Source organism: Epinephelus lanceolatus, chromosome 10, assembly GCF_041903045.1.
Source record: "Epinephelus lanceolatus isolate andai-2023 chromosome 10, ASM4190304v1, whole genome shotgun sequence".
NCBI lineage: Eukaryota > Metazoa > Chordata > Actinopteri > Perciformes > Serranidae > Epinephelus > Epinephelus lanceolatus.
This window is the reverse complement of record NC_135743.1, coordinates 27075452-27093657: the sequence shown is the minus strand read 5'-3', so window position 1 is coordinate 27093657 and position 18206 is coordinate 27075452. Positions and strand designations below refer to the sequence as shown.

At 40.6% G+C, this 18206-nt stretch overlaps 2 protein-coding genes across 3 annotated transcripts in view; both read right to left on the bottom strand.

Annotated features, from left to right (window-relative positions):
• cdkal1 (CDK5 regulatory subunit associated protein 1-like 1) overlaps positions 1-341 on the bottom strand; it is a 288180-nt gene extending 287839 nt beyond the window's left edge. The window contains exon 1 of the mRNA XM_033641067.2: positions 202-341. The gene's annotated coding sequence lies outside the window, so the exon portion shown is untranslated. The remainder of the gene's footprint in view (positions 1-201) is intronic.
• Positions 342-625: 284 nt separating this feature from the next.
• Positions 626-16487, bottom strand: LOC117266166 (transcription factor E2F3-like). 2 transcript variants are annotated; one of them, XM_033641154.2, is made up of 8 exons: positions 15968-16487; positions 13523-13643; positions 11810-11940; positions 11433-11521; positions 8648-8806; positions 8215-8329; positions 6913-7054; positions 626-5339 (listed from the first exon to the last, which is right to left on the bottom strand). In XM_033641154.2, exons 1-8 carry the CDS (start codon positions 16247-16249, stop codon positions 5044-5046), a joined length of 1335 nt encoding a protein of 444 aa, XP_033497045.1. In that variant the 5' UTR covers positions 16250-16487; the 3' UTR covers positions 626-5043. The 2 variants fall into 2 exon arrangements, with proteins under 2 accessions (XP_033497045.1, XP_033497046.1); XM_033641155.2 differs by lacking the exon at positions 15968-16487 and adding an exon at positions 15622-15907.
• Between the last annotated feature and the right edge of the window lie 1719 nt (positions 16488-18206).

The following is an 18206-nucleotide window of genomic DNA, read 5'->3' as shown; positions in this document are numbered from 1 at the left end:
TAACATTAACACAGACTTAAACTAATGAGAAACACCTGGTAAAGCGTATAATTTGACAGACACCTAGCAACCTGTAGTGTTATTTTGTTGGTAACATGGGTAAGCTAGCTAGCAGCTCGGCTAGCATCATTAGCTAGCCACTACCCACGTGCACTTGTTTTGGGCAGGCAGACCCCATAAGATACCGTATACATCCCTCACCTGTGTCGTAAAGTGGTTGGTAGTTCAAATAAATATAAATTCCGAGGAAAGAGTGTTTTAGAAATGAGAAAATGTATTGTTTACACCACCAAAACAGTTGTCACAACTCTCAGAGCGCCATACTTGTGCGTAGCTACGGTAGGTAAAGAGGGACAAAACACACGTGGGAATTTTACGCGAAGGGAGTTAGTCATTCATAACTTGAGCCCATGTTTTACTCACGTAAAATGAGGCATATTATAAAGCTAAGTGATGCATGGTTTGTATAAAATATAGGTTTATTTTTTTTCTCTGCTTTAATATGCTTTTTAAGTTGCTGATATGTCTACAGAAGCCCATATGTCCCCAGTCTTTTACATTTGCCATGTACTTAACTTGTACTACAGTGCAAAAAGTCATCCCTGAAGACACAAAACACAAAACATTTCCATATTCATATTGCCTTTATTCAAATGTTCAATTACAAACACCCAGAGTACAAAAACAAATCCATTTATCCCCCCCCCCCCAAACAAATACAACTCATATTCCTCATTTGACAGATGTTAAAGAAACCTGTATAACTGAATAACACACATCAATAACATCAAATTAGTTTACCTTAAACATTCAACAGCACACCGATACTTTCACCCATGCGTTCAAATTGCGTTGTGACATTACAGCTCTTTTTTTTTCTCTGGCCTCTGGAAAGAGGCAGCAATATATCATAATTTTACAGTCAATTCTTTCCTATGAAATAGTTTACTTTTCACATAACCATTACAGTATATTTATTGATCAGTATATTGTATTTGGTAACAGCTTAAGAATAACCATAGGAAAATAGCAGGAACAACAGTGCCGGTTTAATCCTCACTATAGTTAACACCACATTTAGCCTAATGATACTTTTCTGTAAGGTCTAATCACACATCAGAATCACGCATTAGAAATGAAGGAGCTGTCATTTTAAGTCGCCCGTAATACATTTTTCAGACTCACTGGCAATGACACGAGCTAAAGCGGTGCAATAAAATCTTCAACATTCCATTAGAAACCCATGAAAAGGTACAGTCTTTCCGAAAAATCATGTTTCCATCATGTAAAAGTGGATAAAATATCGTGACCAGATTCCGGTCGCTTGAAATAGATGGAGGAAAATATAATCAGCTATGTAAATGGTCTTAGAAAATAGCACAACTGTGGTTTAGTGAACCAAATGGGGGGAAAAATATTGAGCTTGGTTTTTCCATAAATACATATAAAATACACTGATATAAATATGCCTACAGGGAAATTGTGTTCTGTCAATCTGAGCATTTCTGTGCATTTAAGTCAAATTTAACGTTTACTTACAATAGCAGCACTAATTACGCTAAATTATGCTGACTAAGAAACTGTTTCTCCTCAGCTGAATGGGTGAAGTTCAGGTTATCAATTGTGGTTTGATTTTACATAGTCAAAAAGATGCTTCAACACACTTCAATACTCTCGGTGAAAAAGAAATTGGCAGAAAAAAAAAAGTGTCAGACTGCCTCACATCATTCCAAAAATAAAACGGACACACGGTGTCACAGAAGCAAACGCCCCCTACACACTTCAGCAGAGGACACGAGTCACTGATCCTGGTTCAGTGGTGTATACAGACATAGCAACGTCTCCTTATGGCCAATAAAGGGCATACAGGCTAACTGTGAAAGAGTGACTGCATGTGAGTCGAGTCTACGAGATGCTCTGCATTTCACAACAAAAAGACAACGAAATAACTAAATAACTTAAAAGGGAAAAATTTGAAAACCGAAAGAAATTGCGATATTGCAATGTATCTGCTTTTCTACCTATCACATGCGCACCCCATGGTTAAATTCAAGATGCAACAGCATGAGACTGGTTTAAGAGCAAAGGCAAACTCGTTATATTAGGGAGTAAGTGGAATCTCGCACACATTAAAAGAGAAAAGTGTGATGTATTATCCAACATCACATCTAAATAATACAAGGGTAATTTCTATGACAAAAGGGGAATTCAAAGACTCATACACACTATGGCATTTACCTCTATGCCCTACTACTACTGTCCAACATTAAGTGAGAGGTAGCCTACAGTACCTTGTGCACTGAAAAATTTAGAAAACTGTACATCAATTTACACATGGCAGGCTTACTCTTCTAGCAAGCTTGATCTTTGACATTACTCACACATGCTGCACACGCAATTACTCAAGCGCACATCAATCAGGTCAGGGAAAAGTTTACACTAACAGCAGCAATTTCACCTGCAGCCTCAAGGTTTCTCGAGATTAAAAGCCAGGGGGTTTCAGATGAGATGTTTGCGTTTCGGTATTATCAGGGATGTCATCGAACACAGGAAGCTATTAGAAGTGAAGAGCAATGGTGTTTCAAATACCAAAACTAAACACAGCCCGACAGCCCTAAAGTTCATCAAGTCCTCCAGCTGGCTTTTCTTGATTAACCACTGTTTGAAGCCTCAGTGGCCTTCCACAACATTATCACCAAGCCTAGTGTGAATCACGGCTTGTTGCACTGAATTTGCTCAATTCATAAAAAGACGTCTATTTGTCATTTTTAGTCCTTTTGCTTGTTTTTTTTAAACATCCTGTTTATGGAGGGGAGGAAAAAGCCCTTCATTACATGCTGAAGCCTAAATTAGTGGCTATCTGGTCCCTTGTTGCTTAGGTGACCGTGATATCATTAGTTAATTCTACAATATTAAAACCCATTAAAATTCAACACTTATTAGACCTAAAAAGACGAATACGCGCCTATCCTGTCTCCTACACTGCCTTCAGCACACACTGAGTGGGCAGTGTGTATCCATAATTGGGTCAAAGCCAAAGTTTACTGATTAGCTCAAACCACAGTATAATTTCACAGCACACAGTCTAAGTCAGGAGGCATTCGGGTAAGTTTGGTTATGGCAGCTTCTGCTGATGGAGGCGGAGGGGGACAGGCAAAAAGCAGCAAGAGAGTGGAAGTCTGGGTCCTGATTTCATGACTATCAATGAGAGTGTGACTTAGAGATGATATTCAAGTACGCATATCGTGTGTGCTAAGGAGCCGGACAGGTTTTTGTTTAACCCCACATTGCCCAGGTATGATGGCTTGTTTTGTGTGCACATGGGTTGTGTGAAGTTAAACATAACAATATCTGTTCCCATGTTGAACACCTTCATATTCAAACTATAATTTTATATTACTTGTATAGTTTGATGTTGCCCACTTGATCATTAGCTAACACGCGAATCAGGTAAATAGATAATAAAGGTCCCTTTTGAAATGCACCAACTAAATCCTTTTTAAATATGGCCGATATAGTGCGAGAAAGACAAATTGTGTGCGAGGGGATCAAATTACTCGCTGCAAGGCATGCTGTGAGTATTTTGTACAATTAAAAACATAGTGTACATGTGTCTCCTTCAAGAGCATTTAGGGCCAGTACACATGCCACCTTTTTTGCATCTTCAAATTTACTGTCGTCAGTCTAGACGTGCAAAAAGCGCATCCAAAAGCGAGAGGCATTTGCTCACAAGTACTCCCAGGTGCCTGCTCAACATCTGTCCCATGGGCAACATACACACCTGGAAAACATCTGAAAAAAAGATCAGCTTCGAACTTGGGGTTTCTGGTAAGGAGGCAATGGTTGTTTAGTAACTTTTGGCGCAACCTGCCCCTGCGTCCATGAAAGTTAGCACAGAGCAAAACCCAACACCCAACCTCACGTTTTCCAGGCGGTCAAAGAGGCATGTGGCATGTGTCCCAGCTCTCAGAATAGACTGATGTAATTTCATTTCCATTTTGCCTATATAAATGGATTATTACCACCATGTACACATGATCCATGATACATCCCTGCTGCTCTCAAAACGTCTAGTGCTTAAATGTACAAAATACTCACTGTCTGAGCGGGCACAGAGACAAGACAGGTGACTAGAACCTCAGCCTGACTAACCTAACCATAGGATAACAACTGTGGTTATGAATGTTGTGTGTCAAAATTGCCCTGTCTTCTTTTAATATTCATTTTAGTTTCTAAAATGTTCTACATTTGAACACACAAAATGCCTTCTTAACAGTCAGCAGTGTAAGCCTTCAATCACAGATCATTGGTGTAACAGAATGCGATCATTAAGGACCTCCTCAGTCCCCACAGCACTTGGCATTAACACATCTGGATGAATTTTGGCACCCAACAAGAAAATGCATCACTGGGAATACACAGATCAACCTGGCCCTTTCCTTGCCAAAACACAGTTGCATCTTCTTCTCAGATTTGAAAGATCCTTACTCTTGAACATTAGACTGGTGTCTTTTTTTGGGTGATCATATCTGTGCATCTCAGGTGCACCAACACTTGGATTTTATGCTAAACCCAACCACGATGTGTGTTAATGCCAGGTGTTGTGGGGGTGGCTTCATCTGAGCTCTTCTGTCTTTGTTGGTCTCTGTACAAGTGACGTGAACGTTGCATCATACAGAGAGGTTGATATCCTTCCTGTCCCCATTTATTCTCACCCAAACAGGTAGCAAAGGCTTTCAGATGTCCTCCAACGCCCAGCTACACTGGAGGCCTTACATAGCCTGAGACAAAGAGTAATGGATATGTCTTCACACTGACCAGTCGTGTCTTTGTGTGAAATCATGCAAGGCCTTTTATCTCTCACACCACAAAAGGAACACGTCATTTAGTCCCACTGGGACTAAAAAAAGAAGGCCCTCAATGATTCCCTTCCATCTATTTAGAATTGGCTTCTTCTAACTACACGGTCAGTCACAGGCATCAAACCCCTCAATGATTCTCCATCTCTCCCATGCACCTCATCTGAATCTCTATTACCTAATGCTAGCTGCACAGGAAATCATCCAGGCCGACAGTGGGCATTTTATCAAAGTCACAGGCGTCAAACAAGTCGCTGATTCCCTGGTCATCTCCCAAACCTAAAAGGTAGTCGTCTTGGTCCAGAAGAGGAGGCCCCAGGTTTAAGAAAGGCCCCAGGGCCGAAGGGATCTGGTCTTCTGTCTGCTGGAGAAGACTGGTGTAAGGGGACGAGATGGGGGAGAGAGTAGTGACGGAGACTGCTGAGGAAGAAGAAGGTGGAGCCAGGGAGGGGATGGAGGAAGTGGCCATGCAGGCAGGACCTGTGAAAGAACATGTAATCGCCTTGTTAGTATCTCTGCATTGCAAAGGAACCATGACCACACACTGTGGGCCAAATGAGCAGCCATGTTGACCAGTGTGATGGTGTTTGTTGTGCAGGACTCCCTCTAAACGTGGTTCTTTTTTAGGCAAACTAGGCTAAATAATACATGCATACATTATGATATCACTTTAATTGACGAATGTCAAACATGAAGGCATACAATATTCTATTTTATTTTTTGTATAATTGCTCTCACACCTATGTACACGGAAATTATAAGTCTGCCTTTTAAGCCCGTTTGGACATCTATTGATGCCATGTACAACACTGATATCGGGTACAGCAAACATCTTTGTGCATCTTTGCAAATCGATGATATCAGAGTTAGGTCTAAGGTCTCCTGTAGGTTTAACCTTGGGGTTAAGGCAAATATTACATTCATAAACAACCTTTTTTGATAACGATTTTGCTAACTTGTCCAAAAAGTGACACAATGCAGGCTGACAAGAACAGGCATCAGGCATGCAACACTCTGTGTGATGCAGGACATTAGGGCAAAGTCTCCGCATTGCACAAGTTAAGAAGTCTGCTTGTTGCACTGGGGACCAAATTGGAATCTAATCAAAAGGAAAACTTTATTTTCTTTGATTTTAAATATGTTTACATCGCTGAAATAGCAGTGAATCAGGGCTTGGAACCACAAGTTGCATGGACACAAGCAAGTTTACAGAACAAAACTTATATCTGGCCAGGTGCATGGGAGCGTGTCACCCAAACCAATGTTTATTCTTGCACCAGTTTAGCTAAGTGTTGCACTGTCAGCTTTGCTATGCTAGTCTTAATAAGCCGTGGGAATTGTTTCAACATTTTCAGCCACAGCAATGGCATTGCCAATCAGTCTGAGCAAATCATTACACCTAATGACGATCAATCCTGAAACTCCTCATCTGGCACTACGAGCAGTTTAATTTTCCACATGTCCAAAGTGATGCAGTCCATGACAAAATGGAGTACATCATAAACTAATGACCTAATTCCCATCAGTCTCAGCTGTGCTTTGAGCTAAAAGACCTGGTGAAATGAGAACTACATTTTCCCAGTTTTAATCTTGTGTCCCTGTGTTAACTGATCATTTATCTCTTGTTCTATTTTTACATCAACATCCCTGTCTTTTCTTTTCTTGTAAAGTGATTTTAAATGTTTGATGACTCATCCTTCATTCAGGGGCAAATACAAAAGTTCACTAAATCAAATGAGACTTCGGGCGAGGAGAGAGCCACACCAGTCATAAAAACCACACCTGAGTATTTGTGGGTTGTAGCTAATAGAGAAATATGGAGAGAGGTAAAAAGAGATACATTTTCATTTTCATTTCCTAAATAATTCATTCATCTCTCCCTTGTCCACCTCCTAATTTAACATTAGGGGCACGTTCAGCCCTGATAGAGCACAGCAAAGCATTTATTTAAACGGTGTAAGATGTGTTTCTTATCTTCAAAGAGAAAGTTGAAGGTCAGTCAAGTCTCTTCACGTTAAAAACTGCTGCACACCTTTGTCTATCTGGGACAAACCTTGAAGGACTTTGAGGAAAGGCGAGTTCCCATTGATGTCCATGCTGCCATTTTTTACAGGACTTCTGGGGTCATTCTCCTCATCTGGGCACAGTAGGACTTCTATAGGACCCTTGGTGCTGGTCAGATGGACGGACAAACTCTGCAGAGACAAAACAATTTGTTGACTGCACTTAATAAGAAGGATAAAAAGACTTGATTAAAAGATTAAAAACAAAATTCAGCCTCCTTTCCATACGCCCTCAACTTGTGAGTTCACACCAGAAGTACTGGAGTATATACATTTAGTGGTTTACCTAATAAACGGCTATCTCGGTGCAAACTGATACACTTCACTTTTGCTATAGACCATCACACTGCTTTCGGGTGTTTTCAGACCTAGAGTTGTCTTGCTTTGGTCAGAATCGGGACTGTTTTTGTTACAAAGTTGCATAATGTCCTAGAGTTGGTTTGTGTTCTCAAGGCAGCATTTACAAGCGGACCAGATAAAATGCCTGTGCGATAAAGGTGCTCTTGATTGCTCAGACTTTCCATGTGGGAAAAATCCAGGAAGTAAACAAAACGTTGAAGAAGAGTACACTTGCAAGACAAATGTGACACTTTCTAATGTCACAATGGAGGGACAACTACGCGGCTTAATTTTAGTGTGGTCATCGTGTACTATAGTGCTTGCACTGTTCATTCTGGGCTAACCATACAGTTTGAAAACAAGGAGCGGCTCCAACTAGAAAACAATGTTTTGATGCATTGGTTGCATGCCCATATTAAGGCAGCACAACGTGTCATGTGACTGCATTTGATTCAGATCGAGGTCGGAATTCGTTCTCACCACAAACAAACCGATCCAGAGATTGTTTATAACCTTAACGTGACCACCTCTTCAAGAAGGTCTCAGTCCAGTTGTTTTGGTGAGCACCCAAGTGCGATTGCTGTGTTCACACCCGCCCAAACGAACTGCACTTAGGGAGCAAACGAACTTGAATTTGATTGAACTGAACCAAACAGGGCATGTGTGAAAGTACTCTTAGTCACTGTCGTCCCCAAATGCCTGGTAAAACAAATCAGCAACACCAGCTGCAGAGGGGTCACTGAAACCAACTCCAACCACCACAGCATTAATATCAGATGAAATACCATGTCAATCAACAAGTGACTAGATAGATTTGGAGTGTCTCTGCAAACTGTTTCTTTAAGGGAAATACAAGTCATAGGTCAGATGACAAGTGAGCAAGAAACACAAGTTTTGTCATCTGGACAAAAATGACAGATCCAGCAAGTGTGTTTTTGTGCTTGTACACATACCTCATCAGGGTCTGGCACTTCTAGTTTGGTATCTGTGGGAGCTTTGACGACGATAACAGTCTGGTCTCTGAGGGTTCCTATCTGTTTGATGTCTTGGTATGTTACATAGGCATATGTGGAGACGAAAGGTTAGGGAAATAACTCTACAATGACACTGCATGTTAAAGCTAAACATTGATGAATATGCAAACCTCAGAACCGCTGAAGTGATTGTTGTACCATGCATCTACAGTTAGATGTATTGTAACATTTCAGGCAACATAATGTAAAACCGATCTACTTTATGTGGCATATGTGTAAAAGATAAGATGATTTGTAAGAAAAAAATCAAAAGAAACTAAGAACTTATTTACATGATGTTTTAAAACTAAAATAAAGTCGCTGTGAATCATTTTACTTCTGGATGACATGTCGACGAACAACAAAAGGATATTTCTGGTTGCTCTGCTGCTCGCTCATGTGTCTCATATCCAGGGTGCATCTCTGGATGAGTTGTTCGAGCCTCTGCTCTTCTTCTCCCAGTGCCGAAACTTCCGCTGTTAGCCTCTGTCTCTGGCTCAGTGCCCCCTCTACCTCCAACAGACTACAGCCCCTGCGAGGGAGTGAAGAGTGAAAAGAGTGAATTAAAATAGATTTAGTACTGACTCAGGAGCTTCACTTGCTGTTATATTACTCTCTTACTGGCTTCAAATATTTGATACAGCAGCTTAAACAGTGGAAAAATGTGTCTGATCACAGTTTTCTTTTAATTGACATATTTTGGTGGCGTGTGTTTTTGTATTTCAAAACTTATGTGGTATTTTCGCTTATGAGCAGATACTGCAGAGGATATCATCAGATGCAGAAGACTGTCAACAAGCAGCCACCCAATTAATGTAAATTCAAACAATCCCTGTGAATTCTGTGCGACCGTTTTACAATCTGTTCCACAAATTTGATCACTCATTGTAGTTTCCTCAGTCAAAGCAGTCACCCACATGACGTCACCAAACTCACTTCCTTGTTTCTGGTTGTGAAGATGCAAATATGTGCTACACAAATGTCTTTCATTCACCGGCAAAAAATACTGCCAACATTATACAAGGCAACTCCCTGATGTTCTACACAAAAGCAGGGGTGAACTGTTTTGCACTACAGCACCGTTTCCACCAGTAGTACGGTACAGTTCAGTGCTGCTTTTTTTCCCCATTTCTACTGTGAAAAGTTGTGGATGGTACCGATGGAATAGTTCTGTACCGTCCCCATTTTTGGTCCCCCCTCTGTTGGGGTACCTAGCACACAGATCTGGTACTAAAAGGTGGAGCTGTGAACACTGCAGTCCGTTGATTGGTCAATAGCAGACAGTCACTCTGCTCAGGACGGAGTTGTGGCTGGTTTTGAGGCTCATGTAACCACTGTTCATACAATGGGGAGTTTTACATATATTAGTAAACTATAACTATAAAATTAAAGGATGTTTTGCTGCCTCTCACAGCAGCTGGAGTTGGGGGAAAAAAAATTAATTCTCTGGGCCAGCTGCCGGCAACTTTTAAGATGGAACGTTTACTTGTTATGTTAATCAATGTATGAGTTGACAACGTGAATCCATCAGCACACCTTAAATTTTGATGTGACAACTTTGACCATTACTTTTATTGTCTCATTTTAGTAATGAGTGGATCTTAAAGCGTTTAAAAAGTCTATACTAATTTTGTCTGGAATGTGGACAGCATATATTCTAATCCTAAAGCACTGCAGAGCATCGTTCCTGTGGGCAACAGCAACACCAAACCCCTGAGCTTGCCTTAGAAGGACTAAATGCACAACCCCACTATTTTTAAATATCACATCATGAGAGACTCTACCTGCAGCCTGTTTTATTGTGTTCTGAAAATGTCGGCATGTAACTCCGTTCTGTGGACTATAAACGAAGTGCAGGCCGATAAAGGGGGAAATACAGTGAGTGCTGGACGGAGCAGTGAGTGACAACAACCCCGCCCACATTTAAGAGTACTATTTGCAGTGGAAACGCTAGGGTCTAGGTACCATGTCTGAAGGGTTACTTTTGGTTCCAAAAGTGAACATGGACAACAGACACATCACAGAGACAGAGGCTGCTGCACCCAGATCTACTGCAAGTGCTGAAAGAATCAAGGTGAGTGTAATTTGCATGATTAGTGGTGATGCAAGTGTAGTATAAATAGCAAAGTCAGAACAGTGCAGTTTTGTTCTCACTGGAACACGATGCTTTCAATTTTGATGAAAAATACCAAAAAAGAAAAAAATCACAATTATTTTTGCGATTTTCATTTGCTCAAATTGAAAAAAAAAAAAAAAACCTAAGAAATTTCAACATGTCTAGCAGTTGTTTTTAGACGACCTGCTATGAAATCAGGCATTTTAAAAAACAAAAAAAAAGCTTGTGAAATCCTAGAGGGACTGACTTTGTAACCTACAAATATCTCCCGTAAGTCACAAGTGAATTACAAATCACAACAATGAAGAAGGTCAGAGTATTGAAAATGTTTTGTCTGTCTTAGAATCAGAGCGATCTGAAATATTTTGGCTGTTAGATGCTTTCTCACAGTCATTTGATACCAGATTAACACCAACAATTCCTCTCTGGATATTCCAAAGTTTAGTGACTGATAAGGATTGAATTTATTTCATCTAAATTTAGGACAACTTCATTATATCCTTGACAGGAATAATCTGAGCCTTAACTGAAAGAAAACAGAAATAAAGTATGTAATCACACACAATAGAAATAATGGTCATGAAATGCATTCGTAGGCCTTAAGTGGTAAGCACGGGTGCTTCGGGCCTATTCCTAGACTGCATGTGCTCTGAGTGATTACTGAACAAATGAGGGTATAATTAAATGTGCAGAACAGAGTGGAGCACAGTCAGGTATCCTCATACTTTGATGTGGCAACAGCCTGCATGCAGCCACCTGCCCTCCTGTGCTCTACGAGCCAAGAACACTTTAAAACCTGTTTATATGCGAAAACCAATCTGAGATTATAAAAGTTTCTAACTCCAAAGCAACGAGAGAGCTCACGTGATGGAGGAGGAGGAGGCATGGAGAAACCAAGAGAACTGGAATATGTCACGTTATGTTCTCAAATGTCACAGAGAGTGTTAGTGGGTGCTGGGGTCCAAACGTAAGATAAAATATACTCTTAAAAAGGTGAAAAACAAGTTTTTGATTAATAGAGTGAGGCAGAGTGACCACTTACATCCACTGTATGTTGTTCTTTGATTTCTTCTTGATGAGGTGAATGCCTTCTAGTACATTGGTGATATCATACAGCCGCCTTTTCTGTACCTGGATGTAAGGGACACAGGTTGCCATCAGTTACGCATTCAGTGGTTGATTTAACAAAACCTTACACAAATATACAACCTTTTCAGTACTTTCAGCAGATATATTTGCCTAAGATGTCCCCCATCCATTTTCTTGACCCTCCCTTTTATTTCTTTGTGCCCATGCTTGGAATTGTTCACCAGTTTCTGATGCATTTCTAACAGGATTTAAAAGGGAAATGCATGCACCAACGCCCCCTTTCTTTTTCTATATACCATGAGTATTTTTTTCTGTCTGATCTGAAATTACCTGTAAGGTTTCAGCAGCAAGGTTGAGGTCCAAGACGCCATCAGAAGACTGGGCAAGAAGGTCCACAAACTTCTTTGTCAACAAGCCCAGAGAGGTGTCATACCTAGTCTTCTCAGGAGGAGACTTGGGTGCTATGGAGGAGGAAAAGTAGGAGGAATGAAGGAGAAAGGACAAATATATTTCAGGGTATGACTTGATGTTGAATTTTTGCAAGGGAAGTAAAACATAAAACTTCCTAGTTACAGTTTTTACTTGGTAAGAGGAAGCCCAAGTAAATTGTGTTTTTTTTTTTTCTATAATGAGGGAACGTCAACCCTGTCACAAGACTCCTTTACTCAACCTGACTTCAAAAAAGCAGCAGAGGTGTCAGGAGAAGTTAATAGTATGCACAGCAGTACAAACACAACCACCCTTCAATGCATCCAAATTAAGTGTGTCGTCCATTTGGCACACTGTTGTTGTGCTTTGTACTGATCTATATTGATAGTTTAACAGTTGAAGTACATTACAATATAGGGAAAACAACTTTTTTAAAGTCAGAAAATGTTGGCGACAAATGACTCAATCAGTCATCATCAGCTGGGAATGTGTGATTTTCTTGAAGACCGACTCACAAGCTACATTACAGGTCGAGCAACAAGTTGAAGTTAACTTGAACTTTGATAATCACCGGCTGTAAACGTTTTAGTATCAATAACTCTGTGTTGATAACATCAGTTACTTTCATCACAGGGTTATGGCATTTTAGGAGCACATGGCCACAACATGTCTCACCCTCCGACACATCCTATGGCTGGACTCAACGATACAATACACTGCTGCAGTGACCATACATCAGGAACACAACAGCTCAGCAACAGGTTTTGTTTGCATTTCAAATTCCAATGATATTCTCTTTTGGTAGAACGTACAGGAAACGCATGCAAAGAGTAAACGGAAAATCAAGCCGGACCGTCGCGAGAGGGCATCTTGTTGATTTTTTTCCAATAGGTTGAGCCCAATCGTATGATTATCATTTGAATTAGTCAGGTAGCAATTAGGAAGAAAGCATGTTTTGTTTTTTTTTGTTTTTTTAAATGTGTATATGCAGGACACACGTGCAAAAGAACTGAAGCAACTTCTTCATGTTTTTTGATATGTGCATTCTGCGTTTCAGCTCCTCTATGTCCTCCTCTGTTAAAATACAAGGATTACAACTCAAACTTTTATATTTTGTCATCTAGCACATCACTTAGACACCACAGTGGCAATTACTATTAAGAAAACTGAAGCCACAAAGTAATCCTAAAAAAGAGCGTGCTGATGCTACTACTAATATGTCCAAAGTGCTAACACATGTAGATACATTTCAATGCTTTGTTTAATGACAAGACTATTATCATTTAAATGGGTTTGAATGAATGTTGAATGCTCATTGTTCTCATACATCTGTGAGATGACTCTGGTCATGAGCTCAGTTAAACTCTACTGCATTAGAGTGAGAATTAAATGGTTCTTTAACCCTTGATGATTATGTCTCGACCATCACGCTGTCCGATGTGTTCAGCCCAGTGAGAATCTTTTATTTCTGTTAACAGTTTGAAATTGCTGCATCGAGGCCATGCCTGTTTATCAAACTTGGTGTGAACCGTGTGTCACACAGGATGACCCTGGATTACTGTGCTGTAAAATTATAGGTGACATGTACAAATATGATGGCGGGGGGCTTCTTACTTCTGGGTGTCTTTAGCCGTGTCCCATTGGCCACCGCGGCCCCTCCTCTGCCTCGTGGAGTCCTGGTTGGTTCCGACTGGTACTGGTGGTCTGAATCATCGAGAGCCAACCGCCTTTTTGCCTAGGGGGACAAAAATATACCATTAACAGCACATATGGACATTTTGGTAATGTGGCAGGCATCTCATCTTTGACGCCACCAAAAATGATTGGTGATGCAGCAAAATACATCGCTACTTTCATCTTATGTCTCCAGTCATTTTTGGTGTTCTGAGGCATTCACAACTATGTAAAAGTGACAGAAATACAAATGAATTATTTAATGAAGTAATTAAAAAGTTTATAAATTGATAAAGACAGTGCACTTGCTAAACAAATTCCAGTTTTAGGTTCCTTCTGATCTTTGAATCTGAGAGGACACCATTCTTTTGTCTTTTCCATTTCAGCTGTGCCATCATCTGAGGTGGAGCGGTCAAAAATAGCTCCAAAGACAAGATGGTTTTCGTCCAAAATCCAGAGTATAATAAAGACTCTGTTGGTCTTATGATGTTGTGTAAAACCAGTGGTTGTGATTTCTTATTCTCTGAACATATTAGCCAAGACAAACCCACATATCTAAAGCGTGAGTCACATCAGTGGGATTGAACACACTGCCGCTCATTCCAAAGGAAACCAATACAAGTATACTTAGAGACAGAAATTCCCATAATTAATCAAGACACTAGATGTGACCAATAAGCGAGCCCAACCCACTGTCCATAAATGTACAAGTTTACTTTCTGTACCCTATTCACCCATGTTTCATCTTTAGACAATAACGCTCCTTCTGAACAGCTGTTTTGGGAGCTTAATGGATATAATCTCACATTTTAACCACCTACGTCCAGCTTCATCTTTAGTCCAAAGTCAGAGGTTGCCAATATCTAACATGTCAGAATCAATTTCTTCTATTGTATGGTGTAGCTTGGCAAAGTTGTGCATGCTCATTAGCTACTATTTCAGCAATGGTAGCCATTTTAAATGTCTGCCACCTCACCAGTGTAGTACTTTACATGTTTAATACCATTTAGACTGTGTTCAACATCCCAGACCGTTTATACTGTAGAAGTTGAACCATTTCTGAACCACATTTGCTGTGGGTTTTTTTTTCCATCACCAGCCTAAATTGGTATTCTAGTCATCATTACTGTAACATGGCATGGTGGCTTAGTGAATAGTCTCTTCAACCAAGGAACCCTTAGACTTCTGTGTTGGCTTGAATCCATCCTGTTTTTGTCTAAGCAACACACCAGTACCAGGGTGCTGGTGTACTGCATTCCCCTCTCTCAACCATGTGCAAGGGAATAGTTAACAATCAGATCTATTATATATATATATTATGCACAGTAAACCCCCATATTTAATACTTTATCTAACTTAATCCAGCCCAAGTCTGAGAAAGAATAATATGCCCTCTGTTGACAGTCAAAATGTCAGCCATTTTATATCAGCAAGCAGCTCCCCTCACCCCCTGCCTGGTCATGGCTACAGCCTGAGATACACAGGGTGGTTTACTTCATGAAAGATGAATAGCCAGGAACAAACCAACACCCTGAAATGCTGCTAAAACTATTTAGTGTGGTTTGTGCAGGTTGAGAAGACAGGAAACGTGCAATCACTTCTACAGCAGCAAACTCGAGTTTCACTTTACTTGGCAAGAAAAGGCACCGTAGCGTTACTCTTTATTTACAACAAAACAAGAGGGACAAAAAAAAAACACTTGTGCAAAATTAAGGTCAACGCCGACAACGAGTAGTGTTGTCCTGTAATGATCAATACTGCTACTAGCCTGGAAAGCTAACACATTTTCGAGCTTCATCCAAGTTGGCTTGCATCTTCAGAGGCGACAGGGAGACATATCTATCGAGTAGTTTCAAAACTCAAGTGAAGCTATAACTACGTATAAGCCTATGTATTTGCAAGTTTACCCACTCGTGTCTTGTTCGAAAGCTAAAAGACAGCTAACTAAGAGCCAAGCAGCTCAACAATCCCCCCAACCCCCCAAAATTAGGACACCAACAGCAGCCACTAGGCCACCGCTAACGTTACTCATCTCTTACCAATATTTCCATCTGGCTGCAAGGGTGAAGCGGACTCAAAAGCACCATGAAGTTAGCATAGCACGCTACTAGGTGACATGTCTACGTCTCTGTGGACGCAAAACTCACTTAAACTCGACGTTTGCTCCCCTACAGCCAACATACCATGTAACCAACCCACTTGGGTAACTTAGCTAGCGGTAGTTAGTTAGCCACCTCGCTAGGTTGAGGGAATGCCCTGGCTAAGCAGCTAGCGTTAGCTGCCCGAACAACAAGCTCGGCTAGCCTAGCAAGCTAACATTTTGTCGTGTTTGTGGCTAGTTGTAGCAAGCCAAACACGTTGAAACGAGCTGGTATAGAAGATTACCGGCGGTCTCCCCAGAGCGGGTCGTTGTCCTGCTCCGTTTGCTGCAGCTTGTTGTGGAGTTGTGTAAATGTTGTTTATCTGAGGCTCGGATAAACACACATTTGATGTCTGTGTAACGTTGCAAGGCGGTGGGGTGGTTATTATTTGGATATACGTAGCGTTGGCTTGACCGGGGTTTAAACGATCCGTGAGAGTTGTTAAAATGATATTATTGTCCAAAGGAGAGCCCCCAACCCCCGCTAAAATCACTTTGTCCGGAGCCGAGGAGATCCCTCTTCTCATCTTGCGTATTCGGGGTAACCCCTTTCTTGTCTCTGTACTTTCAAGCCCGTATGGCTGCTAATCCGCGGCAATGGTGACAAAAATAATCAGACCGAAGTGAAGATGAAAGTCTGATTTATCGACTTTTGCAAAGTATTGTTCCTTAAGAAAGTGCATTTAGGCAGATGCAACGGATTAAAAAGTAGCGCAACTCTCGTTTCCCCCGTCTAGAAATGGCTTCAGGAAACGGCCTGATGAATGAAGGGATACGGTTTACGCGCTCAAGAGCCCTCCCGCGAAACTCAGATTTCCCGGGAAATTTTCAAACGGAATTTACATGCCACACGCTATTGGTCCCTCCGCGGACAGTCTCCACCCACATTACGGCCGTGTCAGCCAATGAGCGCTCACGATTCCGTGCGCCACGTGTTCATTGGCAGTTGTAAACAGGCAACGTCACCTGTCACGCCTTGCGTGTTCCCTGACAGGACGCTAAGTGGCGCAAGCGACTGACTATAATACAGAGACAGAGAGAAAGGAAATTTCCAACCTTTGACATTATGTTCAGCCCTTTTCTTGACTTCATTTTAATGGGCCTTGATACATCAGAATGACGAGATTATTTTAGGGCGTTAAATACTGACCTTCTCCAAGATAAAAGGTAAAAAGATAAAAAGTGAAAAGTGGTGACAACATTAAATACAACTTAAAAAAAACTAATAAAATGCATGCATATATTCATGCACATGTATGCATACTCAATTACTGTCCTCCTAAAAGAGAGTTTCATTTGAATTTGACTTGCTAGGTGGTGTCATGTTTGCTGTGGTGTATTCTTCCTGCACAGCTGCCTTGGGACCCTACATGCCATTCCCTTGCTTTTCACGCAGAGCATGTTTTTCTGGTCTGTGCCTTTCATTTTTGATATATGTTGAGTGCATTGTTTCACTTAAAGCACAAACCTTACCTGTGTGTGTGAGCTCAACGTTAAGAATAAGTTGTACGAACCAATCAGAAGGGCAGCTTAGCCCTGATGGACATTGTGTCTATTTCAAATGTAGCCTATGTTTTACATTTTAGGAGTAGGTCTGCACTGACTTGGCCAAACTGCAGAGCAGACTCAGAGAAGGAAAAATGCAAAAACATCTGCATTTTCATCAACTCAAACCTGAATATTTTCCCAAAATCATAATATTATTGGATAGACATGTTATTGTCTTTATATACATTCACACATCTGTAAGCTTTCCGAATTAGCATTACAGCTGACATATACAACTATAGAAATCCCACCACTTGTATTGTAAACAGAATGTAAAGTCTAAATGTCAATGTTTCTTTACCAATAAAGGTTTACACTCAGTGGTGGAACATAACTTAATGCATTTAATCAAGTACTTTACATAAGTATAATTCTGATGTGTGTGCAACTTTATACCTTGGCACGTTGTACTTTTTACTTCACTGCATTTATTTGACAGCTATAGGTCAAACTGTACATGCAAAATATGTGATCACCTTAAAAAAATCTGTGTTTTCTACATTACAACACAACAGTATGTAACTGCTTAAAATAATATTTGGGCAGCCACAAGATTAAAATGCTGTGAACACATAAATGCATACTGTATATAATGATAATGAAATACAATATTGTACTGCGTTGGAAAGGGGCTATTCTGCATAACCGTTCTTTCACTTTGGGTCCCTTTGGCTGTTATGTATTTCACTTAAATCAAATTATAAATGGAGTACTTGTAATGGAGTGTCACCAACCATCCCCAACACCCATGTTGCAGGAGTGTGTAGAAATACCCCAATTTACTTTGGGGTATTTCTACTTTTACTTGAGTAAAGGATTTTAATACTTCTTCCACCACTGCTTACATTACAGGTCTAAAAGTTTTTCCTCAGGCCATACAGCACATGGCATATTGCTATCACAGTAAACCAATGAAAATTAGGTTGAAATGTAGCG

What these genes read in the sequence shown, in the direction of transcription:
- LOC117266166 (XM_033641154.2), bottom strand. Translation starts at nt 16,249, where the DNA reads ATGAGAAGAGGGATCTCCTCGGCTCCGGACAAAGTGATTTTAGCGGGG. An exon ending in TTGCTGCTGAAACCTTACAG is followed by an intron (nt 11,522 to 11,809) that starts GTAATTTCAGAT and finishes CCTTACATCCAG; the next exon opens with GTACAGAAAAGGCGGCTGTA. An exon ending in TTTCCTCAAAGTCCTTCAAG is followed by an intron (nt 5,340 to 6,912) that starts GTTTGTCCCAGA and finishes GTTCTTTCACAG; the next exon opens with GTCCTGCCTGCATGGCCACT.